The 25,573-nt window shown below is 41.4% G+C and overlaps 2 protein-coding genes across 3 annotated transcripts in view; both read left to right on the top strand.

The window, feature by feature from the left end:
* igf2r (insulin-like growth factor 2 receptor) overlaps positions 1-16,706 on the top strand; it is a 46,044-nt gene extending 29,338 nt beyond the window's left edge. Inside the window, exons 31-51 of one of the 2 annotated variants that reach the window (XM_030721183.1) lie at positions 44-240; positions 484-610; positions 1,436-1,567; positions 2,984-3,143; positions 4,175-4,283; positions 4,591-4,672; positions 4,809-4,942; positions 5,765-5,908; positions 6,002-6,160; positions 6,696-6,906; positions 7,760-7,912; positions 8,958-9,192; positions 9,388-9,524; positions 9,789-9,906; positions 10,531-10,677; positions 10,813-10,997; positions 11,295-11,481; positions 11,602-11,751; positions 11,856-11,925; positions 12,275-12,550; positions 12,767-16,706. In XM_030721183.1, the coding sequence (XP_030577043.1) occupies positions 44-240; positions 484-610; positions 1,436-1,567; positions 2,984-3,143; positions 4,175-4,283; positions 4,591-4,672; positions 4,809-4,942; positions 5,765-5,908; positions 6,002-6,160; positions 6,696-6,906; positions 7,760-7,912; positions 8,958-9,192; positions 9,388-9,524; positions 9,789-9,906; positions 10,531-10,677; positions 10,813-10,997; positions 11,295-11,481; positions 11,602-11,751; positions 11,856-11,925; positions 12,275-12,550; positions 12,767-12,925 (3,272 nt within the window). In that variant the 3' untranslated portion in view covers positions 12,926-16,706. The remainder of the gene's footprint in view (positions 1-43; positions 241-483; positions 611-1,435; positions 1,568-2,983; positions 3,144-4,174; positions 4,284-4,590; positions 4,673-4,808; positions 4,943-5,764; positions 5,909-6,001; positions 6,161-6,695; positions 6,907-7,759; positions 7,913-8,957; positions 9,193-9,387; positions 9,525-9,788; positions 9,907-10,530; positions 10,678-10,812; positions 10,998-11,294; positions 11,482-11,601; positions 11,752-11,855; positions 11,926-12,274; positions 12,551-12,766) is intronic. The other variant, XM_030721184.1, reaches the window with a different exon arrangement.
* Positions 16,707-18,315: 1,609 nt separating this feature from the next.
* On the top strand, positions 18,316-25,160 carry slc22a2 (solute carrier family 22 member 2). Its single transcript, XM_030722106.1, has 11 exons — positions 18,316-18,717; positions 20,449-20,552; positions 20,744-20,898; positions 21,894-22,062; positions 22,814-22,928; positions 23,339-23,439; positions 23,548-23,762; positions 23,851-23,959; positions 24,332-24,444; positions 24,529-24,628; positions 24,910-25,160. Exons 1-11 carry the CDS (start codon positions 18,316-18,318, stop codon positions 25,004-25,006), a joined length of 1,680 nt encoding a protein of 559 aa, XP_030577966.1. The 3' UTR covers positions 25,007-25,160.
* Positions 25,161-25,573: the final 413 nt, after the last annotated feature.

Raw genomic sequence — 25,573 nt, forward strand, 5'->3', positions numbered from 1 at the left:
TTCTGCCCTAAATCCCGTGCTGATCCTGCTCTTGCTTTTACAGGTCCATGGAATTGTCCCTCCACTGCAGCATCATGCATGAAGGTTGGAGATAAATATGTGAGTCTGGGGCAGGTCCATTCCAGTCTTAAATTGGAAAAAAATGTCCTACAGCTGCAGTACACCAGCGGCCACGCTTGTCCAGATGGACAACGCAACAAGTCCAGCATCATCCGCTTCAAGTGTGACAAAGACAAAGTGGTAAGAACTGGACTCGAAAGGTCCAAGGCCTAAAGTGTATGATGCCAGTCAGGTTGTAAAGCATCCAGTAAAAGGTTTGTTAGCCATCAAGTGGCTTTGTAGGGTTTAACCTGGGCGCGTACGAGCTCACCGGAGGGGGCTCGCTGCATTTCCACCATAGGGTATAAATTATCAGAAAATTATTTTTTATATATATTTTCATAAGTAAAAGTATAAAAACATGTATTTTTATGCCCCAAATAGAATTCTCGGCCTACTATGATCTCTGTGGTGGAGGAGTGTGTGTACAACTTCCTGTGGCTAACAGCTGCAGCCTGCCCTCTAAATAGCACCCAGCACGACGACTGCAGAGTCACCAATCCTGCTACAGGTCAGGAATGCACCCTATGTCCTCAGATCTAATATTACAATAAAAAGGAAAATGTGGTAAAATTTATTTAACATTGACTGCATAAACAGACATCTGCTTTCCCTTTTTAGCCCTCCTTCTGCCTGCTGATCTCTTCTTATTGTGTTGATAGTGTGTCAGGATATGCAGAAGTATACAAATACTGTTGCAGTTAAAAGTTTACATACACCCATCATGGGCATGCATTTCAGAGCAATTTGGGGCGTCTAATTTTTTTAACTGTTCTTTTTCCAGGACGGAATGATTGTTTGGCAAACTTTAAACTCTTTAAAAATCAAGGATTGGGTTTGAATTTATTTTGGATTTTCTCCCCAAAGCCCCAAAATCAGTCCTGCTGAAAAATTGTGGACTATGCTTAAAAGCCAGGTCCATGCCAGGAAAACCAACCAATTTGAATGAACTCTGCCGATTCTGCCAAGAGGAGCGGTCAAACATTCATCCAGAAATATGCCAGAAGTTTGTGGATGGCTACCAAAAGCATCTGATTGAGGTCCAGCTTGCTAAACAAGCCAAATATTAGTTTGGATGCATGTATACTTTGGACCCTATATGTATAGGTTTGACCCTGTGTGGATTAGAGATAATCCAAAATAAATTCAAACTTGTGTACTCATTTTTAAAGACTTTAAATTTGCTGTACAGTCATTCTGCCCTGGAAAGTGAGCAGTTCAAAGAATTCATTAAAAACCCAACATTGCGGCGATATTTATGCCCGAGTTGAGTTGACCATTTGACCGTTCGTCTAAAGTGGCGTTTTCAGAGGTGCTGAACTTTTCTCCGCCACAGGTCATTTATTTGACCTGAGCCCCTTGAAGAAGGAAGGAGGTTACACTGTGCACCATCATCAGGACCAGGGGAAGATGTTCCGCGTGAACATCTGCGGACCTGTGAACAACGCTGGTTGCAGCCCTAACACTGGTATGTCACTACAATGAGTGAGTTGTTAATTTAGCCACATCGCATGCCCAGGAGCTGAAATTATACTTGCATTATTTAATGAATTGTGAAGAGTCAGCAGTGGGTCTGTGTAGGTTCTCAGTCAGTTGTCACTGGAGCCTGAAAAAAGGCGACTGGACAAAGTTTTTGAAGACTTTTTAAAATCTTATCCAAGCGGCTTCTTCTGTTCGAAAACGGGTACTTAAGCCCTAGTCTCGAGGTGGTTGTTGGCTCACTGTTGTTCACGTGCATCATCACATGAGCCAAGGTGTGAAAAAAGGCGTGGGTCATTACCATCAGGGGTTTTGGGTGAAACCACTGAGAGACCTTGCCCCACTCTATCAAGGGACCTATTGAGGTCACCTAAAGTGGGGTGTGAGTGTGGGCTGAGGTGCCTGGGAAGGGTTCTCAAGTCTACATTGGAGGTAGCTGACAGCTGGTGTGGAAAGCCACCACCTCTGTTCAGTGATGGTCGTTCACGGTGGACACAGATGGCTTGTCTTGGATAAGAGGTGAAACGTCTTCAAAAACTTAAAAGAAGTCCAGTCGCCTCTTTTCAAGCTCCAGAGACGGTCAGCAGTGGAGTTTGCTTTTATTTAATATGTTTTACATATTTCTTCAGTCTGTAATTCAGTTATCGCTCTCTTTAATATTATATAATTCTGCTGTGCCTGCCTGTGGACTAACAAAACTAGGAGATCATTTCTCATCTGTGTGTTATGTCACAGTTGGCAAGAGTACACACACAGAAGTCACTTTTCCGGTGATCGGATCAAAGTGTGACTGCGGTTGAATGTGCAAATTATATTACATAATCATCTGCAACTGGATGATTTTGAGTCGCTGTTTAACCAGTGTAGTTCTCAAAGGTGCTCTAAGCACAGGTGTCACATATTTAGTTGCACGGGTCCCAGATGCCCCGACCTCTTCCCAAAATGTTTGAAGTCTTAACGTGGGCCACGTGGTTCCAGTTCCATAAAATAGCGATTAAAACCCAAACTGTAAATAAGAGGAGAGATTGCTTCCTTCAGTTATCTTCTGGTTACTGTTTAGTCTTGCTTACGCATTCAGATGGATCATGAAACACTGAGAACTGTTTGTCACCTGCAGCACAGAGCAACGAAGGAGACCTTTTACCTGAGAGTCAAAGATTTGGATTTGCAGTTATAATTATGGCTGTTAAGAAATGTTTAACCAGCATCAAATACAGTGGGAGAGAATAATGGTTTGGTTAAAATGCTCAATACTAGAATATTTTGCTGTCCTAATAAAAGATAATAATAATTAAAAATAAATAAATGTCCAATTGTTGGAACAGATCTTACAGCTATTTATATAATTTGTGCAATATGTGTTTTACATTCAAAGCTTCCTAAATTATCTCTGTGTGTGTTATAGCCGTGTGCATTAAGAAAGGCAGTACTGTGGTCAGTGGTGGTCAGGTGAGCAAGAAGCTCTCGTACAAGGATCACATTCTGGAGCTGACGTATGAAGAGGGAAGTCCATGCCCAGCAAACCCTAGCCTCAAGCACAGTACCATCATCCACTTCATCTGCAGGTACGGTCTCCTCCAACGTGCTGGTTTTCTCCATAGTTTTGTGTATGCAGCAGACTATGAGCTGTAGGTTCTCAGGGATCCCATTTTTCTCATACCTGTGTTGTTCAGGTACAGCAGACTGAAACTTAAAGTCTTCCGTTAGATGCATACGTTTGCATATTATAATGCATCCATCCATCCATCCATCCATTCGCTTCCGCACATCCTGTTAAGGGTCGCGGGGGGGCTGGAGCCTATCCCAGCTGTCACAGGGCGAGAGGCAGGGTACTTTTGCATATTATAATGCAGTTGATTTTATTTTTCCCTTAGCTTCTTAGAACTAACTTGTAAACTGGGCCTTTTTGTGTGGAGTTTCCACCGTGTCTGCGTGGGTTCTCTCGCGGTTCTCCAGCTTCCTCCCGCAGTCCAAACACATGCATGGGGTTTGGTGAAGCGGTGATTCTAAATTTGCCATAGGTGTAAATGGTTCTGCCTCTCTGTGTTAAGCCTCCATTAAACTGGCAGCCTGACCAGGGTGTACTCTGCTTCACCCTGTGGCAGCTGGAATAGGCAGAAATGGAAGGATGGATGTTTTTAACCTTCTCACTGTTCAGAGTAACGTGGGCTGAAATGTTGAAGATGCAAAACAGCTGAGCTAGAAAGATGGAGAGCATCTGTGTGGTGTGGATAGCTGCACAAACACTCTACAACTGTAGTTGGTGGATTTTGTAGACTGTAATTCATACACGTCTCTGACCAAACACAGACAGCCTATGGATGTAGCTATTACAGTTATTCATAATATAGTTTGTTGGTAACACAAATTGGGAGTTTCCTGGAGAAATAAGAAAACAGGGAGATGGTTTTAAAATATGGAAGAAATCTAGGAAAAAAAAAAACTGTTGGTGGAGCTTCATTGATGAAGTAGTGCTTGTTAGCAGGTTTTCATACAATATTAAATTAATGACAAGTATTTACAGTATTGTAATAAGTATTTTTAATGCTCCATAGATGATGGTAATCTCTGAATTATTTTTTTTGTGTTGATGCAGGCCGGCTAACATGAGCTCAGCCCCCCAAGAGCCCGTCCTGATCGACTCCAATGCTGAAACCTGCACACACTACTTCTCTTTCCACACACCGCTGGTCTGTGAGCAGTCTGTAAGTATGTTTGTGTGAGAGAAGACTGACCCATCCAACACAGGGGAAAAGGTGCTTTTAGTAAATGAAATTTATCCTTAGTGACGATGTACTAAGATCATAAATGATTCCAACATGTTTGTGTGTGCTGGGATGTAACCAGCTGTCTGGCTGCTTGCTGTTCACCTCACAGATGATGCCAAAAATTGTCTGTATAGACAGAGAAGATGCACACAGTTGTACACGTACTACTCCTGTTCAAGTGTTTTATTATTTTTTAAGGCTCTACAAAGAGATGCCACTGATTTTTCTCCTTTTTCTTTATCAGGTAACTTGTTCCGTCCAGAACGGCTCTGCTCTGATAGACCTGACTCCTCTGATTCATGTCAGCGGATACTACACAGCAACAGGTCAGTTTTACACCTCACACCTGCAGATATACCCAGGTCACTTGATTCTGAGTACATAGGGAGTACCTGTAGAGCAAACCTTGTCACTCATCGCCTTCATTCAAACAGCTTAACTGTTGCCATGTGTCTGTTTTAGATGACGCGGTCGACCAAAGTGATGAATCTCCAGACTTCTACATCAACATCTGTCAGCCTCTAAACCCCATCCCCGGGGTCAACTGTCCACCTGGAGCTGCTGTCTGTATGGATCCAGATAATGGAGGACCTGTGGTAATATACTTTGACAGATGTTGTTGTTCTTTACACAGTTTTATAAAAAAAGATTATTTGCATTGATCTGCTGTAGCAGGGCAGTGACATCACTCAGACTAAAGGAAAAAATAAACTTGAGCTTCAATCTGGTTTTTCAGGGATAAAACATCAGCATAACAAAGTAAAATAAAGTAAATTAATTAATTAAGTATTTGCATGTTCTCCCTGTGCTTGTGGGGTATATTATAAACATGCCAAGTAAATGCTACTGATGTCAGCCCAGGACACAAAGGAGATACAATTCAGGTAAAAGGAGAGCGAATCCTGGAATAAGACTCATCGGGTGGCCAGAAATACGGCTCTGAGTAGTGTTCTGTAAATAAGGTTGGTCATTATTTAACAGCAGTTGGCACTTCGACCTCAGATTGAACCTGGTTGGTTCTCCCGTTCTTGTGTGTTTTCTCCAGAAAACAAAGTAAAGCAACTCTTTGCTAACATTTCAGCCCATCAGCTTCTTTCTGTCAACCCAAAGTGGTCAATAAATATATAGAGAAAAAAAACAAACTTAAAACTAGAGCCCAACAGATTCTTGGAGGGGGGGGGGGGAATCAACAGATATTCTTTTTACACACACGTTATTTTTGTTAGATATAATATGCGTGTATGTGTGTATATATAAAGAAATGTAGTTATAATGGAAAGTAAGAAAGGTTTGGGTCATACTTCAATTATGTAGATACAGCTTGACTCAACATCTTCTGAGCTATGCTCCAGTCTTTGGTCCTGTCCCTCCAGCACTCTCACATTAACCCCTGTTGTGTCCTTCTCTGTCTCTTGAAGGACATCGGTCGGACCACCAGCGGTCCAGAGCTCAACAATGGCGAGGTGTCCATCACCTACCACAGCTCCACCCAGTGTGACAGCAACCCTGCACAGAACTACACTTCAACCATCATCTTTACCTGCCAGAGAGGCGTGGAGCTGGTCAGCAGCACGTTATAATAAGAATATTTACTGTTTATCCTGTTTTTATTTACATTTTTTTAACCACCTGTTTACGTTAATATATCTGACCAGGGCTCTCCACAAATGCTGAGGCTGCAGGATTGTGTCTATTTCTTTGAGTGGGCTACTCCGATCGTCTGTCCAGATACCACCGAAACCAGCGGCTGCCGGCTCACAGACTCGCAGCTCCACTTCACCTTTGACCTGACAAAGCTCTCCGGGGAAGTCCGGGTGAGCTATGATGCTGAACACTTTTTAACCTGAGGGAGTCTATTTTTCAGTGCTGTTTTTTTTATTTTTATTTTACATTTTATTCTAATTGAAATGTTCTGTGTGTAGAAGTTTAGGAAGATTGGAGAATGTATTCATTTTTAGCCCCGCTGTCAACAAGGCGGCAGTGGGCGGAGCTGCCCGTCATCTTTTTGCTAAACTTGCTACTCCTGTTAAAATTATTTTTAAAATTTGCAGAAATACTGTACATGTTTACCTTGAATCCCTTATTTCTAAGCAGATTCATTTGAATCCTGGTATGAGTATTCAATGTGCAAAGTGCTACAAAAATGCTTCAGACAACAGTTTGTTTACAAATTGTTGAAACTTCGACTACTTCTCCCCTATTTATTGGCTGAAACTTTTTAAACTTGCTACACTGTATTTTTTGAGAATTTTCAAAGTTTTCAATAAATACTGTAAATTTTTATTTTATTTTTTTTAAAACTTCAATCATTTTGACCAACGGGTCTCTTGTTCTGTGTCTGCGTTCTAGGTAATAGGGAACTCGAGCACGTATCACATCAACATCTGCGACTCGGTTTCAGAGCCGGCTTGTAAGCAGAGCGCAGTCTGCCAGGTTTCTGGTTCCGGGTCAGACAAGTTGGCATCATCGTTTGGCAACACTAAAGTCATGACGATGGACTTCAAACACGAAGAGCAGGCCGTGCTGATGCAGTATGGTGGAGGAGATCCCTGCCCACCAGGTACAGTCTGCTGTAGTTAGCAAGGTTATTATAGCTAACTAAAAACTCAGTTAATGGAAATACAAATAAACTCAAAGGCCATGAAGGCACACGAGGAGGAGATCCCAGCAGCTGGTGATGTGCAACCAACCGAGTTACACTCAATGAAGCATCGCTGGATGCGGTTGATAATCGTGTTTCCTGTTCCTGTCAAATTGAACCCGATTATCAACCACATCCAGCGATTCTTCATTGAGTGTAACTCGGTTGGTTTCCACCTTTAGCAGAAACAGTTTTTGTGCATATTTTTGCAAAGTATTGTGCTTTTTTTGTAGCCAAACCACTTCCATAGTAGCTCCCTTTTTAGGTACTGAATCATCATCAGAGGCTGACAAATGTAAATGCGTCACATCACTACATGACAGCCACACAGTCAGGGGATTCATATCCTGAGATGACACTTTTTTTGTGGCACGGCGCTACTAAATACAACAAAAAATAAAAATGAAAATAAGATTTATGGAAAATAAAATTATTAGTGAAATATTATGCAAATATCAAATCCAGTGAATAAAATATGAGATTAAGTGAAACTGGTTACTGTGTGTCTTCTGCATGAGTGCAGCAAGACACGGAAATCCAACATGGCATTACCTCAAATTAAAGAAATGCACTGGATGGTGTAATGACTGAAGTATAAATAGTTAAAAAAGTAAAATATTATACAAAAGCCACCCTGAACTCTTATTGTACCAAATGGCTTATTTACAGTAATTTACATCCTGCTGATTGAGACTTAATTGTACTTAATTTATTATAAGTATTAATCACATTTTATAAATGTAGTTGAAGAAGTTTATGCATTTTTATGCAGTGACCACCAAGGGTGAGGCGTGTGTGTTTCCCTTCGTTCATATGAAGAAGACTTATATGGAGTGCACCAAAGATGGAATGACAACTGGCAGGTTGTGGTGTGCCACCACTTCCAACTATGACACGGACAGGAAGTGGGGATTGTGCAGTGCAGGTGACGGCTGATGTTCAGTCACTGATACTCACCCATTGTGTGTGTGTTCTGACAAGTTGATGTTAGAGGTTTGTGATTTAGACTGAAGCTGGGAGGCAGCAACAGGAAAGGCTGTAAGAAAGTTATGACAAAGAAATTAGCAGAAAAAAATGATAATAGCTACATTTTGGCTCCAACAAAGCTGCACAATACAAACTTGGACTTGGCTTCATTTGTTTAAACCAGCGGCTCCATTTGGAGCAGCAGGACCTACATGCCACACACTGAAAACTATTCACAAAGTTTCAAGTCAATTATGCAGCTGTATTAATTATTTCTGTCCCTCAGATCAGTTTTTTTTTTGGAGCCACTTGTCTAGATTTCTGACTTGAGAAAGAGCCAGCATCGTATGTGAGGATAACAGAAACCTGCACCAGCAGATGATGGTGGTCATTTGCGACAGTGCAGATAAAACTTTTGCAGAATAATCCATTTTCTTTTGCTGTCTGTGATGCAGCAGTGGCAGCAAACATGAAGCAAACTAGTGATAAATTATGGCTGGGTGGAAAATTTTTAACTGGAGTTATGCCTGGATGCACGTTGCATAACAAAGCTGTTTTGAAAAGATTAAAATGGTCCGCCTGCTGTTAGTGTGAGGCTGCAGTTAACCTTTATCGGCACAAGTGAATCAAAACAGCTTCACTCCTTAATGTGCGCAACTTTAAGCCTCAATACAGTTCAGACAGTTAAGTTTAAATAAATTTTAAAAAATCACCCTTTTTATGCTTGTTAGGAAAGCAGAAACCAAAACTAGAGGCTTGCTACAAAAACAAGTCTAAAGTTGCAAAACTTTGATACTTCTGTTAATTTTTTATCAGCTTTGTAAAAATCAAACATCATCTGAACATATTAAGTAGCTATATGTTTATGTTTCTTCTAAATAAAGGCACTCAGTCCTTCATGATTAACATACTTATCCTAATGCTGTGTTCTGCTTTATTTCCATAACTTCCTTCTTGCCACTGCAAATCTTTTTATTTTTTTTAATTCTCTCTCTCTCCTCCAGTCTCAGCCATACGTCAGTCCTCCATACTGTTTACCTGCGACCACTCTGCGGGCCGCGGCTCTCCGACGGTGTTGTCCGAGACGGCAGGTTGTTCAGCCACCTTCCAGTGGCGCACCAATGCTGTTTGTCTCCCGAGGAAGATGGAGTGCAAGCTGGTCAGCCAGCATAAGACCTTTGACCTCCGAGCCTTGTCCTCCCTCACCGAGCCGTGGAAGTTCAGCCACAGAGGAGAGGCGTAAGTGCGATTTCAGTTTAAGATGGATACTGTTTTCACGTTCAGCCCCACTTTCTGCTTTTCCACCATCACTATTTAATAGATCTAAAGTGCAATAAAAATGCTTCATATTAGACGCATTAGACCTTTCAGAAAATAATCTCTAAAAGCATGCTATAGTACACTTTCACTTTCTTCTGTTTCCCTGGCTTTCAGGTATTTCATCAACCTGTGTCAGAGTGTCCATGGTGGACTGCTGGGCTGTCCTGAAGAAGCAACTGTGTGCCGCCGCACAGCAGCAGGAAAAACTGAGGCCCTGGGCCGAGTCTACACGCAGGAAATGAACTTCAAGAGTGAGCAAACAATTCAACACATTTTATGTTCATTGATGTCTGTTATTGGGGATAATAGATATTTTCCCCTAAACTGGGTGTTTTTTTGGTTTTTTTGACCATTGTCATATAAAATAAACTGAAAATAGTCCATGCCTCAGATTAAATATGCAGGTAAATATCAGTGATTAGGGAAGATTTATATTTTGTTTGGCCTTAGTTCTTGTTTTCTGTGAGTCGCAGTGTTTCTCCTCCCAGACTCAAGAGATTTTTCTCCCTCCACAGATGGAACGATTTTTGTCAACTATTCAGCAGGAGACGATGTATGCGGCAACGGCATAAAGGCCAGAACCGTAATCCAGCTGAGCTGTGGCTCCACAGTGGGACACCCCACACTGATCAGGTAACAATTCAGCTTTTAGAGAGTTTAATTACATCACATGCATTGTTTACTACAGTAATTTAGTACCAAACATAACAGTTCTAAGCAGAAATTACCTACCATAGTTTTCTATTTTTCAGTAGTTTTTGTTTAACATTTTTGTTTCGGTGTTATTAATTGTAATAACCTTCATGGGAACGTGTAGCAGGAGAAACAGTGATTTTTCTTTTCATTAAATCAGTGTAATTCATATCTGTGGTTATGGTGCAACATGCGAGGCTTAAACCAAACTCTACAGAAACATTGGTTTACTCTCTGGTTCAGGATTTTTTTTATTAACAGTTAATGACAGAACTCTGTGTTTATCTTGCAGTTAAAGTTAAATTTTCAAACACAATCAAACTGTTTAAACTTGCTGCTTAATGTTTAATTTTTTTGTTTGTCTTTTTCCCCACACTGCTTAGTTTTTGTTGTTTAATTCTTTAAACTTGTTCTCTGTTACACTTGCCCCTGTTAATAAATATATATATATATATATATATATATATATATATATATATATATATATATATATATATATATATATATATATATATATATAATTTTTTTTTTTTTTTTTTTTAATTCCCTCTTGTTTGTGTGCAGGCTCGATAAGACCTCGTGTGAGTTTGTGATAGGCTGGGAGACTCGAGCAGCTTGTGCAGTGAAGCAGCGTGAGGTGCAGATGGTGAACGGGACAATACAGGTTCCTGACACTGGAGTCAGCCTCAGGCTGGGAGCCGTCTACTTCAGGTAACAGAGCTCCAAATGTTGCCTGTCTGTCCGTGTCTTCATCCTGCACCCGTAACACTCTCCACGACAGTTTAGATCAACATAAGAAATGAAAAAATACTCCTAAAATCATCTTTTTCTTTTTTCCTCTCTCAGCCAACATCAGGCATCTGGAGACATTCGTCCCAATGGCGACAGTTACATCTACCACATCCAGTTGTCCGGCATCACCAACAACTCTCTGCCCAAATGTGTTGGTGCCAACATCTGCCAGATCAAGCTGAACGGGCACTACAGGCGCAGGATTGGTTCGTCCAGCAAAGCCAAATATTACGTAAAAGGTAAATGATTACCCGGTCAATCCTTTTGCTTCTAAGTATCCAGACTTTCTGGTAATTTTTGAAAGTGGTCTTGAGCAATAGCTATTCAGGTTTTAGGCATTATGCAGAAAAGTACCATCAGATTTGGATCCACCATGCAGTACCATTTGGAAAGCGGCAGCAGATTCAATGCAGCAAAAGCATACCTGCATAGAAAGACATTCAGACATGGCTGCTCTGTCCTGAGCTGAGTTTTAAAACCACTTAATTCTGTCTAACGGCTACAGCACGTCAACAACGTGTCTGTTTTTCCATCAGGAGCAAACCTGGATGTGATCGTGCCTTCTGAGTCAGAGTGTGGCCGTGAGAGGACCAAAACGGTTTCATCCACCATCATGTTCCACTGTAACCCATCAGCAGGCGTCGGCATCCCGGAGTTTATGCTGGAGACCGACGAATGCCAGTATCTGTTTGTGTGGCACACTAATGCTGTGTGCGGTCTGACGTGAGTAAATATTTTTAGGCCCAGTTCTGCTCGTGAAACATCCGAAACTTATTCTTTACTCCACACAGGACAAAACGGTAGATAAATATGTTGAAGCCTCCTCTCCTGATTGACTTTCAGAGCTGTTGCTAGGCAGACGAATGATGACAGCAGTGGAGACACTCCGGCTCTGTCTAGGCGGAGCCAAGCAGTTGGAGTAGTGCTGTGCCTCCTGTTGGCGGTTCTAATTGTCTGCCTGCTGGGGCTTCTGCTCCACAAGAGGGAGAGGAGGTGAGGCCATGCGCATCCATCCATCCATCTATCCATGTTTTGTATGCATGCATGTATGTTTTGTATGAAAGCCTCCTTCATAATTTCACCTGTCTTATTTCCAGGGATCTGGTGAGGCAGAAGATTGCTGGTTGTTGTAGGAGAGGAAATCAAGTCTCCTATAAATATTCCAAGGTTGGTTGACCTAATGAATGAATTAGTTCCAGAGTTGCAGCACAACTAAAATTGGTTCAACTATGAGCAATGAGCTCTGTATTGTTGCTTTTGAAATTGTTGCTTCCAAGATGGGGACCAGGTCTCCGACCACTCGCAGTTAATTGCTGCCTTCAGAGCGACTTTGGTGCATCAAGACGGCAGTAAAACTGAGTCAGTCCATGCTGCCAGTCAGATGCTTAAATGCCAGTGTTGTCCAGTGTTAATTTTTTTATGTTTTTTTTTTTTTAAAACCTTCTTGCAATAACTTTGATAACTTTCTGGCAGTCTCACATGAATCAATTCGTTGTTTGTGCCTTTAAATAATCAGGTCAGCACAGATGAAGAGGGGGGAGAAGAGGAGATGGAATGGCTGATGGAGGAGATGGACGCTCCTCTCACATCCTCGTCGTCCCGTGGCAGGAGTAACCACAGCAACGGTCACATCACGACCAAGCCGGTGAATACAGACGGTCTCCGCTCGTTCTCACTGGACGAGCAGGAAGACGACAGCGAGGACGAGGTGCTGAGCGTCCCGGGAGTTCGAGTGGTTAAATCGTCGGGACCCTCCAGGCACTCGACGAACCATCGCAGCGCCTTCCTGCAGGTGAGTATCATCAACAACCTTCCAGAAGCAGGTCGAGCTCCAGGATTTTATTCTGCAGAGATTTTGAAGGATGTATAGACTCATCAGATAAACCTGATTTTAAAAAGTTTGTTTTTTCCCCTCCTGGAAATAATACTTCTGTCAGCATCTTTAAGTGCTGTATCGTCTGTCACGCAAGCGCTCCTCCCAAACGCTCACAGAAGTCCTTTATTTCAGGAGGAGAGTGACGAGGACCTGGTGGGCCTTCTGGATGAGTCAGACAGGAAGAGGAAGAGCAGCAAACCTCGTTCTTCTGGCCTTAACCACGGTAACAAGACGGCAGCCAACAGGAAACGGGACGAGGACGACAGTGACGAGGACCTCCTCAGGGTGTGATGTCACTCTGTCCTTCCTGGGTCCCTCCATCCAGTCTGAACTCTTCTCTCTCAGTGAATGTCTCCAGAATAGCAACAGTGAAAAACCAACAACACACTGAAGGCAGAAACCTTTCTTCTCTTTTCTAGATTTTTTTTTTTTTTTTTTTTTCGGGGGGGTTGGTGCACCTTTACTTGGCCCACACAGACTCAGTCAAGTTCACCGTCCACAGAGGGTTTTTATTTATTGACAGCTCATTATTTAAAATGTTCTTAAGGCTTCACCTCCACCATGTTTTCTTTCATAACTCTTATACTTCAGCCTTGCCACGCTTGTCTGACGAAGACTGAACAGGCCAGTTTAGGCTCTTAAAATCAACCTTGGAAGCACACAAAGCGTTCTTGTAGTGCTGAGTTCAGACTACAGGCGTGCTGCGTTTAGTGTGACCGCAGCGCTAATATATTAACGTAAACCGTGTACACCAAATGAAAAAATCCTGTCAGGACAGGAAGGGAAACTCTGCAGTGAGGCATGTCAGTGATGAGATGTGAATGAAGATTAAGTTATATTTGTGTTCTGAACTGAAGCTGTGCCGTTGTTTTCGCACTTTGATTAACTGTAAATAACACTGGCTGCGTGTCTCGTTGCAGACTGGGTGAGGGGATTTAAAAAGGAAGACTTTGGCTGCCTTTGGAGTTTGTTTTTAACGCCCACTGGCCCATACATACTTTATTGGAAAACTGTGATGATATTTACTCCCCGGCTTAGGCAGTGGAGGTGCCAGCTTCTTTCTAAAAAGGGAACGAAGACGCCCATTTCTTGTTGTTTACAGTTGCTATTATAGCAGACCCGTTTCCCTTTTCTTTGCCCTCAAAAAGAAAGCACGATGCCTTCGTATTGATGAATTTACTTTAATTGATGAATCATGTCCAGCCACAGATTAAATTTTTTTTTTTTTTTGTCTTGATTTGATCAGAGACGTTGTAAATAGATGATGTTCTGTAATATGGACGTTTCATTTGTTGTCTTCTCCGGTGAATTGCTCACATTTTTGTAATTATTTAAGCGCTCGTCTGAGCTGATTATCTGTACGTTTGTGTGTTCTGTGTGAAAATAGAGATGGCCTTAAGTGTGAATGGATGAAGGAAAGTTTAAAGTGAAACTGGAGGTGTTCCTTTTGGATTGTCTCGGTCCCCGCCCCTCCCGCTAAAGCCATATTTCTACTGCCACCCTTGGCACTAATGTAGGGAAGTTGATTTTTCTTTCTCTGCTCGTGTACTCTTGTACTACATGTACTACATGTACTACATCGATGCTATGTGAAAAGTGAAGCCAAGTTTTTTAGTGCTGAAATCCACCCTGTTCAGCCAAATGCCCGATGCAAAAGATGGAAGTGAGGCAGGAACGCAGGATGTTGACCACCATAGTTGTTTTCAGCTGGTGACCTGCCAGTAATAATGGAGGTTTATGCAGCGTTTCCACACAAGTCATTAAACCTGTAAGCTTGTAAACACAGTATTCAGTGTTCCACATGCAAATATTCTTTAATCCCCACCAATGTTTTGAAGCCACTTGGTTAACACAGTTACAGCTCAGACTGGTTGAATTAAAATAAAAAAACTGCAGTTTTTATAACACGTCATCGCTTCTTGAGCAGAGCCAGAAACAATCAGATTGGGTCTGTTTTCTCTAAAAGTTTAGATTATTTCTGATGTGCAAACCAGCTAAGAACCAATGAAAAACTATTCGGTGCAACTAGCCGCTGTTTTCATCATTTATTAATCTCTTTTTCCAGTTAATTTATTATAAATTTGAAATGTAAATATCAGGAAACTTTCCACTTTTTTTTTTTTTTTAATTGCTTCTGTGCACACACTTCAGCACAAAACAGACTTGGAGAAAAGCGGTACATCCTCACGGTGGGTGATGGAAGGTGCTGACTCAAAGCCTGTGGTCAGTCGGTCAAACTCCATAAGCTGGTTAAGTCTTACGGTGCATTTTTAAAAAAAAGTCATGACCACAGCTGAATTACTGCTAGCTAGCAGGTGTATTTAAAGCTAAAATTATTCATTCATTAACTGATCAGTTGGCTGACAGAAGATTTAATGGACATTTTTGATAATCAGTTTTCTTTGGTTTCAGCTTCTCTAAAGTAAACGTTTGATGTTTATCTACGTTTGCTGTTTGCTTTCACTGAAAATGAAGATTTTTTTTGAGTTTCGGACTTTCGATTGGAACAAAATAGATAGTTGAAAGCAACATTGTTGGTTGTGCACTTTTGAAGAATAACCAGGAATGATTGTGAGCTGCGGCGCTCTGTAGCATACAGTACATATCTCTGTACACTTGCTTCTATTTTTTTTTTTTGTTGTTGGTTTGTGGGATGAGCACATTTTTTTCCAGTTTGTTTATCTCAGCAAACAAACTGGAAATGGGAGGTGAATAATCCTGAGCACATCTGTTGAACCATAGCTGGACATTTACTACCACAGAAAACGGTCCCCTCACATTGCAGATTCATCACATTGAGATGTTGCGTTGCTGGTGTGGAGTTGGGGTTGGAGTTTTTGTTTTCTCAGTATTCAAATGTGAGTTTATTGCTAAAATCTCAATAACAAGATTTGCCATTCAGGGTATTTCTAAAGCTTTGTACACATAATTGTTTAACAAGTTTTTGTATGGTGCCACTTGCCCATAAGAAAATATAATGACAGAAAGCATTTAATAAAATAATTTCCAGTTGCAGTGCAAGCATCAGTATTTCATAGGGAAGAGTTTGCGGTGTGTTGTGATAGTAAAATACTGAGCAAACAAATAGAAAGCATCACCTTCATTTTTCTGTTTCTGTCTCAGATTACAAACCGAGCCTTTCCAAAGCAGCTCTGGACATTTTTCAGACTCCAGAAAGGTCGAGAAGAACTGAAGCTTTGCTCTTTCTTGCTCTAAAATATAACTTCTCACATAATCATATCATTATGCTACTGGTCTGAAATGATGAAGAGTGCAACTATAGCTACCTTTAACAGCTTAAAGAATGAGAGTACGCAGCACATGGGGAAGTAGGTTTCTAGAAAATATGACAATGACACTGGTAACAGGTGAAATATTTATGATCAGTATTTATCATAAAATAATGATTGTAAGTCAGGCAAAAGTTTAGACTTGACAGATTTTTTTTATAAAGTTTAATTTTAAGTGTCCATTCAGTGCGTGGTTTTGCTATATGAACTTCAGCTGTCTTTCTTAAAAATTTTTTTATATCCCGACCCCGTTAGACTGAGGTTTGAATGGGAAGCATCTGCCTGTGTTTGGCACTTTGTAATCATCTCTCCTGAGTCTCAAAGAACACTAGCGCTCGTTTCAGTGCAGCAGGAGCTAACGTATCGTATGTGAAGTCCTTTGTTCATCACTGCATTAAATTTGTTTCTGCTTAGCACCAAAGTTCCCGCGGCTCATCTGCATGGTACTGTACTGAACCGTCTCTTTCCTGAAGTTATTACTGGACATTCTTGTGCTTTTTTTGGTCCGCACAGATGCAAACATTTGGATAAGATCAAACAAATGTGAGACTGAGACCAGGAGCTGAATTAAGAAGCAGACACGCCAACAACAAAAATAAACAGTGACTAAAAAAAAAAAGCACAAGAAACTTTATGTGGTGATTTGGTACAATGAGAGATCATTATTATGGTTTAGTTGGCATAAGTTATGTTGTCTAATGTTTTCAGCTCTTTGCCTGTTTTCCTATTTAAAAATGATGTAAAAATTGCATTATTTGAATAAATAAGAGATCTGCTGTTTATTACTGTTGTGGTTTAATCATGTTTTGTGTGTCTGACAAAGGAATTACTTTTGACTTAACCTAGACTTGAGATTTAAGTCTGACCTGTCTCAAATAACTTTTCTCAGATGATTTGAGACTTAGACTTAGGGCAGCACGGTGGCGTGGTGGTTAGCACTGCTGCCTCACAGTTAGAATGACATCTAGAAGGTCTGGGTTTGATTCCACCTTGGCCCAGGCCCCTCTCTCTGTGTGGAGCTTGCATGTTCTCCCCGTGTCTGCGTGGGTTTCCTCCCACAGTCCAAAGACATGCACTTACTGGGGTTAGGTTAATTGGTCACTCTAAATTGCCCATAGGTGTGAATGTGAGTGTGAATGGTTGTCTGTCTCTCTGTGTTGGCCCTGTGTCAGGCTGGTGACCTGTTCGGGGTGTACCCTGCCTCTCGCCCTACGTCAGCTGGGATAGGCTCCAGCCCCCCACGACCCTGAACAGGATCAGTGGAAGAGAATGGCTGGATGGATGGATTTGAGACTTAAAATAATTTTAAACTTGACTTGCACTCTTGACCCTGACACTTGATTTGTTTGAATTGACATATTTTTCTCAGATCATGTAAGACTAGATTTGGATTTAGACTAAAGAATGAAGAGACTTGGACTTCAATAAAATTGCTTGCTACCTTGGATTGAATGAGATTGTTTCCTAAAAATTATTCTCAGATAAGGTCTTTAAAATTTGTCTTGAAGAAGCTGAGATTAAACTAAAAAAGGTTTCAAAAAGGTTTGAAACTTGGATTTGACTTGTCTGGAATGACTTGAGATTTATTATGTGCTGTTCTCAAAGGGATTTCACGCCGATGAAGACTTGGCTCAGACTTGCTTCGAGGCATTACAAACCTACCTTGGAATGACTTAAGACTTGATTTGAGATTTTCTTAAAATCTTTCAGGTACAAAAAGAACTAGACCCAAAGAGCTTGTAACTTATCTTCAAGGAGTTTAGGCTTGACGAATTCCAGTACTTGAGATTTGATTTGAATTTGTTTCCAACAAATGGATCCTGTCTTTGGCTTGGAGTTTCCTCGAAGGATTTCAGACTACTTTGATTGAACTTGTCTGGAATGACTCAAGACTTTCTGGCATTTCATGAGCTTGTCTTGAAGAAGTTGAAATGTTTTCCCAAGGACTTGAGACTTGAGTTGAACTTGTATACTAATCTGAGAAGAGTCAAGAATTTTCAATTTCTTTCAACCAATCTTCCCTTCAACAGGACTCTGTTCTTGATGTCTAACAGATTCCAATGAACTATCTCTAAAATGTTAAATAATTAACATAATCACTAAGTGCGACTCCAAAGCAGACTTTGGGGGTGTTCTTCTGGCTTCTGACGTCTGTAAATTTGATAACAAACGTGTTTTAATGCTCCGGTGCACCGACGCAATTCTGTGGACCTTTGCTCCGGTTTGTCCTGTTTAAAAACCCACTGCACGGGCATTTCAGTGGTCACTGTGTAGAGAGAGGCTCAGCATACAAATTACTCTAGCTGAGTGGGGGGCTTTTTTTGTTGCATTTTTTTTGTTTGTTTCTTTAAGCAGCTGCAAAAAAACAAAAGAATAAATATCTCTGCAGCCATGGCCACTTTTGATGATATCTTAGAAGAAGCTGGGAAGTTTGGCCGCTGCCAGAAGCGGATCTTTGCCCTGCTGTGTATGGTGTCCATGCCGTTTGCAGGCGTGTACGTTGGCATCGTCTTCCAGGGTTTCACCCCTGATCACTGGTGTCGAGACCCTTCAGTGGTGGAGAGGAGGGAGGAGTGCGGCTGGAGCCTGGCAGACAGTCGTAGGCTGACGGTGCCTCTGGTCAACATCTCTGGAGTGCTGCAGCAGAGCAGCTGCGAGCAGTACGAGGTGGACTGGAACACCACCGAGCTGACCTGTGACACAGAGGAGCTGCACCTCAACAAAACCCCCACAACCAGCTGCAAACATGGCTGGGAGTACGACTACAAGGGAAGACGATCCTTTGCTACTGAGGTGGGTAACAGGCAAAAACCAAAAAATAGACAAAATCTTTGAAGTCAACAAAATAATGTGAGATGGTGCAGCTTGGAATAATGCAAATAGAAAAAAGAAACAGTGATTTCCAGTTGGTTAATGTTGTGTGTTTATATTAATAAACAGACTTTGACTATGGCTTATACAAACCGAAGTCAGATTTTAGATAAAGCCATCTGCTACACAAGTAATTTAGCCAATGAGTGCAGTCGAAGAGTGTGAAAAATGAACTCCTATATATTTTTCCCATATCACTTTGTCCTTGAAAATCATGGAAGATGGAAAACTTAGAAAGGGACTTAGGGATAGAGAATTGTGGCGCCCAAAGAATCTGACTACTTTGGTCAAAACGTCACTGATAAAATCCCTAGATGGGTAGACATGTCAGCTTTGCTAAAACAGTGGGAGTCTTCAGAAACAAATGTAGCCATGATGACACACACACACACAACCTTGCTCTCAGAATAAACAGAAAACACACACACTTAAGGAAGTTCCGCGGCTGTATGTTCTGGATACTCGGTTGAAGAGAGGAGCTGAACTGTCCACTGATCACCACCTGCTGGTGAGTTGGATCAGGTGGAGACCTCAGTCTCCACCTGATCCTGGTGGAGACTCCAGTGTGGAAGATTTTAAACTCCCATTGCTGACAGAACTTCAAAGGGAGGCTGAGGACATTGAGTCTGAATAGACCATGTTCCGCACCTCCTTTGTTGTGAGGTCTCTGCACTGAGCTGCAGCTGCGAGATAGTTGGTACCTGTTTTGGTAGTAATCACAGAACCAGATGGTGGACACCAGAGGTGAAAGGAGCCATCAAACTGAAGGAGGAGTCCTAGTGGGCTTGGGTAGCCTGTGGGATTTCTGAGGCAGCTATTGGGTATCGGCAGACCATGCAGAATGTGGCTTGGGCAGTGGCTGAAGCAAAAACTCATGTATGGAAGGAGTTCAGTGAAGCCATAGAAAAAGACTTTTGGACACCCTTGAAGCGATTCTGGCAAACAGGTGACTCAGAAGGTGAAAGCAGTGCTCTACTCACACGGCGTATAGTGCGGCTCTTCAACTGAGGATATAGTTAGGTGGTGGAAGGAATACGTCAAGGTCCTCCTTAACCCCACTGACTTCTAGAGAAGAAGCAGAGCCTGAGGGTGAGGGGGACAACTTGCCAATCACCGGTAAGTTCAATCAGCTCTGAGTGTTCACTCGGAGTTAAACGTGTGTGTGAATAAGGAAAGAAAGCCATCATCATACCAGGATCAAAGTTTGATATAAAATATATAATTTATTTTCTAATGTCTACTGTCATCATTTAGCCAACTTAAACTTTCATCAGATGAAGCTGGAATGCTAATTTTACATTTGATTTTTAAATGTAATTATTCAGCTTCAACCTGACAGGACAAAATGCAGGAGACAGAAACTGAATAAACCCAAAACAACAAAAGAAAAAATAAAACAACAAACAAAACGCAAAAAGCTAACAAAAAACTAAATCAAGACAAAACAACAAACAAAACACAATAAAATCTTCACCATTTCGATGAAATGTTTACAAATACGGTAACTTTGAGTTTTCATAAAGTGAACAAAAGGTCCTCTATAAAGGCATAAAGCTATCACTGGCATCCATTAACATTTTTGACTTGTAAGAAAGTTTTCAGTGTTCCTGTTCTGACAGTCATGAAATCCTTTGACTTTTTGTGTTGTCCCAGTTTGACCTGGTGTGCTCAGATGCGTGGTTGGTGGACATGTTTCAGGCCACTGTGAACGTGGGATTCCTGGTTGGAAGCATTGCCATTGGCTACCTTGCCGACAGGTAAGGCTGTGCTTGACTAGTTTGCCCATCTTTATTGTGATAGTTATTACAAGTTGACTCAAATTCAAATAAGTCTTTTACTTGTAATTTGATCTTGTTTATTTTTAGCACTTACCACAAAATATAATTTGCGTTACATGAAACAGATTTACAGTAATGTGACGGCTGCTGTGGTCACTGTCTGACTTCAGGTTTGGCAGGAAAATGAGCTTCCTCATGTCCAGCTTGGTGAATGGGATTACCGGGATCCTGGTGGCCGTGGCTCCAAACTACATATCTTTACTGATTTTCAGGACACTCTACGGTTTTGGAGTGAAAGGAGGCTGGGTAGCTGGATACGTGCTGAGTAAGACCACCTTATAGATTTAACTTCGCTTTTCACGAGAGCAGATCTAGGAGAGCCATTCCCCTTTGTATTAATCCCAGAGTACAAAAGCTGTCTGAAAAATTCAGCTGGGGTGTAGCAGAGAGTACTTCTGAGAGTTCTTTAAGATAAAATACTAAATACTAAAACACTTACAAATGTATCCACTTGTGTCCTCAAGTTTTTCTTACGTTGAAAGTGATTTTGTCCCTAAAATGCTGTCACAACCACTTTGGTCAAAAAACATGATTAAAATTAGCTTTACAAAGCAGTTTTATATTTTTGGCCTACGGCTCCATGGAGCCTGATTCCTTCTGCAAGCACTGCCAATGAAAACTGGAAGTCCAGAGAGGGGAAGTTCCATAAAGAGTGTAAAGGAAGGACTTCCAGCTCTGAACAATGAAGCCTTAAACAGGCGTTCTTCTTATTAACCAGCAGGGGGCAACTCCTCTGTGGTTGTGTAGAAGTCTCTGGGGAAAATGGCCTTTAGCTCCATTGCACTCAATAAACACTTTCCTGATGTAGATCAGAATGCAAAGTCCAGTTTGTAAATTACATTCATTATTACAATCAAACAGGAGGATTATTCAGGATATGAGCGTGCAGTGTCTTTAGGTTCTCAGCTCATCAGCTTTAAAACACCAGGATGGCAACAGTGGAAACTTCCAGCTTTCATCACATTGGCTGAGCTGCTTCTATCTTTTATAATGTCTCAATTACATTAGAGATCTCAGTTTTCACTAACACTAATTTTAGATAAAGCCTTTTTTTTATCATATACTTTATAGATTTGGCCAGTGAGCAACATGGTTGTGCATTTAAGTAATTTGTAGACGTCAACATCCAAACACAACAACACACTGCAGAAAGTGTAAAACATCACTGAAGGTAACATCAAAGTGCCAAATGTTTAGTTTATTAAACTTGCTGACTCATTGCACTCTAAACTTCTTATTACTAATCCACATCCATCTCAGTCACAGAGATCGTGGGGGTGGAGTTCAGACGTACAGTGGGAATAATTTACCAGACGTTCTTCAGTATCGCCATCCTCGTCCTCCCTCTGCTCGCCTACTACATAACAGACTGGCGCTGGCTGCAGGTCGCCATCACCGCCCCCTACATCCTCTTCCTGTCCTACTACTGGTGAGAAGCACAGTTTGGGCTTTAAGCAGGCGTCAGCCTGCTGACGAGTCAAAAGCTGGATTTCTTTTTCAGTCACTTCAGGTTGGCTCTAAAAGCGAGTCAGTCCCCACAAATGCCCAACTTTACTGTATAATAAACTTGTTTGCAGCCTGCTACAAACAACAGTTTTGGCCTTTACAGCTGTTTTCCCTGTTAGTGACAGCAGGACGTATTGAAGGTTGAATTTTTATTTAACTTATTTATTGGGGTTGTGGGCAGTTTCGGTGACCCGTGGGTGCTCGGCAGGCGTGAGTTTGGTCAGTTTGGTTCCCGTGAGGTCTGCGTCTTGTAGTCATTTCCAACAGAGACTTCATATAAAAATGAGTTTAGTCTTCTCACTATTGTTGAAAAACAGCATTTCTACTCATACTAGTAAATTTTAAATACAGGTTTAGAATAAATATTTCCCTGTGCATTTCCAGAAGGGTAAATTACAGCAGAATTATTGGGGAGAACACATATTATAGTCCTTAGTTTTGTGGCTTCATTTAGTGAAACTGTGCAGCTTTAGCACTTTATTTGGTCAAAAGCTTTTTCTTTGTTTTTATGACCCATCAGGCCTTAAAATATACTTTAATCACAAAAATCTATTCGTATTACTGAGAAAATGAAACACCCCTGCATCATTACCAATAAAAACAAGAAATTAAAATTGCACCTTTTAATAACTTTGTATTTAATGTCAGGTTTGTTTTTCCTTTGGCATTCTCAGGTTCATCCCAGAGTCTCCGAGGTGGCTCCTCTCTCAGAACAAAAAGTCCAAAGCAGTGAAGATCACAGAGGACATGGCCAAAGAAAACAAGAGGACTCTTTCCAAGAACCTCGAGGTAGCTGCCTGTTTATAAAGGATCAAAGCCCACGGGTGTCAGACAAAATCTGTCCAGCTGCAGCCTGGAATAAAGCTTCATCAGCATTTTTACGTGTTCTACTCGTCACTTGGTTCATTTTTAAAGCTGGAATTGGGTTTGCACACTGACTGGATCGCTTTAGGATCCAAATGTTTCACTTGTTTCCAAAAACTTTTCAAACACACAATTTGTCCTTCAGCGTGGACATTTTTATGATATAGATGGAAATTGAATATAACAGAACCATCATAGTTGAGTCCTCTCTGAACATTTTTAGTACAAAGTAAACAATAAAAGTTTAATTTAGGAAGAATTTATTGTAGGGGTTTTGTGCATTAATTTTGTGGACAAAAATAACAAAAAGTGATGTCATATGAACGATCCTGCAGACCCTGACGGATGACAACACAGACTCCACCACCGCCTCCTTCATGGACCTGATCAGAACACCAAAAATGCGAAAACACACTTTTATTCTCAGTTATAACTGGTCAGTATTTTAGTTTAACCAGAGCACAACTGGATCTATAAATTAATCTCTCTTTATCCAAACATATCGGTTTGTGGTCAGGATGTTTTCTCTCTTTGCCTGATCCAGGTTCACCAGTGCTGTGGTTTACCAGGGTTTGATCATGAGGCTGGGCATTCTGGGAGGAAACGTCTACATCGACTTCCTCATCTCCGGCCTGGTGGAGTTCCCCGCCGCCTTCCTCATCCTATTCACCATTGAGCGCATCGGCCGACGCCTCCCCTTCGCCACGGCCAATTTTGTAGCTGGAGCCTCCTGCTTCATCACTGCCTTCATTCCTGACAGTGAGCTTTAGGGGACTTTTTTTTTTCCTTAGTTCTCTAGAAAGTTTGTTTCCATGTTTTCTTTTAACACTTCTCTCCGTCCTCGCAGGCATGTTCTGGCTTAAGACGGCGGTGGCCTGCATTGGCCGGTTGGGGATCACCATGACCTTTGAGATGGTGGTGTTTGTTAACACTGAGCTGTGCCCAACGTTTGTCAGGTAAAATACAGGAAATCTGTTGCATTTGGTAGGAACAGGTGTGTGGATGCTAGAATCTACAATAATTTACATATGAGACCCGGTGTTTGGTAACCAGACGTAAACTCTCTATCAAACAAAATGATTTCTCAAATTATCTGTAGATTATTGATAGAAGTGAGCTCACAGTAAAGCTCAGACTGGTGAAGGTTCAGCCAAATCAGAGTACGACCTTTTAACCTTTTTCATAACCCGCCCAAATTCAGCTGTTTAGTTTTGGACACCAATGCATCTGTCGATACTTTGTCTGATAAGTTGTCTGACAACTTGAAAAGTAAATATAGCACAATTTTTTTAAAAATCTGTAGAGTCAAAATATTGTTGTTTCTTCAGGAACCTGGGAGTGTCCGTTTGTTCCACTCTGTGCGATGTTGGAGGCATCGTGGCTCCGTTCCTGCTCTACAGGCTGGCTGTGATCTGGCTGGAGCTGCCACTCATCATCTTTGGTGGGTTTTCTGAGTGTAAATTTAAAGTCAGATAAATCTGAGTATCAGTGGTTAAAGGCAAACGTGTTATTGAACTGTGTGCAGGGTTTCTGGCTTTCCTGGCTGGTGGTTTGGTGTTGCTCCTTCCTGAGACCAGAGGAGTGCCGCTGCCCGACACCATCGATGACATTGAGTTCCCAGAAAAGTGAGTAAACGTGGGAAAAGAGCCTGGGGATCTTTATTAGGCCCGTTTTAATCCAGTTGTTTTTTTTGTGTGTGGTGTAGATCAGAATATTTTCTCAACCATGGAAAATAAAAACTACTACATAAGAAAAACACATTTACTACTTACTTACTAAACTGACTAAAACAAGTAGTCAGTTATCAAAATAGCTGTTGATTCATTTTCTGATCAACTCATCAGGTGTATGATGAATTGTTGCAACTTTGTAGCTGATGTGCTATAATGTAACTTTGTGTTTTCAGAGCGAAGGAGGTGATCGCACTGAAGAACCAGCAGACGGTGAACCTGCTGCCCACTTACCAAAATATAACACCCAGCCGAGATCAGGCAGCTGCTTAAGCTCCTTCATAGACCAAAGTATTCATTTATGTTAACAGTGTACTTTAACCAGAGGTGATTAAAGTACAGACATTCTTTACTTAAGTAGAAGTACAGATACTTGTGTAAATGTTGAAATACTGATTCAACTTCTTTACTTAAGTAAAAGTGAAAGTACAGGCTCTGAAAAGTACTCAAAGTAAAAAGTAGCCCTTTAAAGGACGTTTTAACCAGCGAGGTTTGTGTAAAGCTAACCGAACCTCATGAAATATTAATATACAGTATCAATGACTGACCCCCACGCTCGCCTGACCTCAATTCAGTAGAACACCTCTGGGACATTATGTTGCACCTCAGACTGTCCAGGACTTCAGTGGTGCTCTGGTCCAGATCCCAGGACACCATCCGTCATCTCATTAGGAGCACGTCCTGACATTCTCAGGCATGCCCGTCCAAACTGAGTTCTCGTTTGAGTTGCTGCATTGAAATTTGAGCAAAGTGGACGAGCCTGCTGCATCATTTCTTCACTTTGAGTTTTGATGTGTTTTCAAAATGTTCCTTTAGTTTTTTTGAGCAGTTTATAAAAAC

This window comes from Archocentrus centrarchus, chromosome 24, assembly GCF_007364275.1.
Source record: "Archocentrus centrarchus isolate MPI-CPG fArcCen1 chromosome 24, fArcCen1, whole genome shotgun sequence".
NCBI classification, from domain to species: domain Eukaryota; kingdom Metazoa; phylum Chordata; class Actinopteri; order Cichliformes; family Cichlidae; genus Archocentrus; species Archocentrus centrarchus.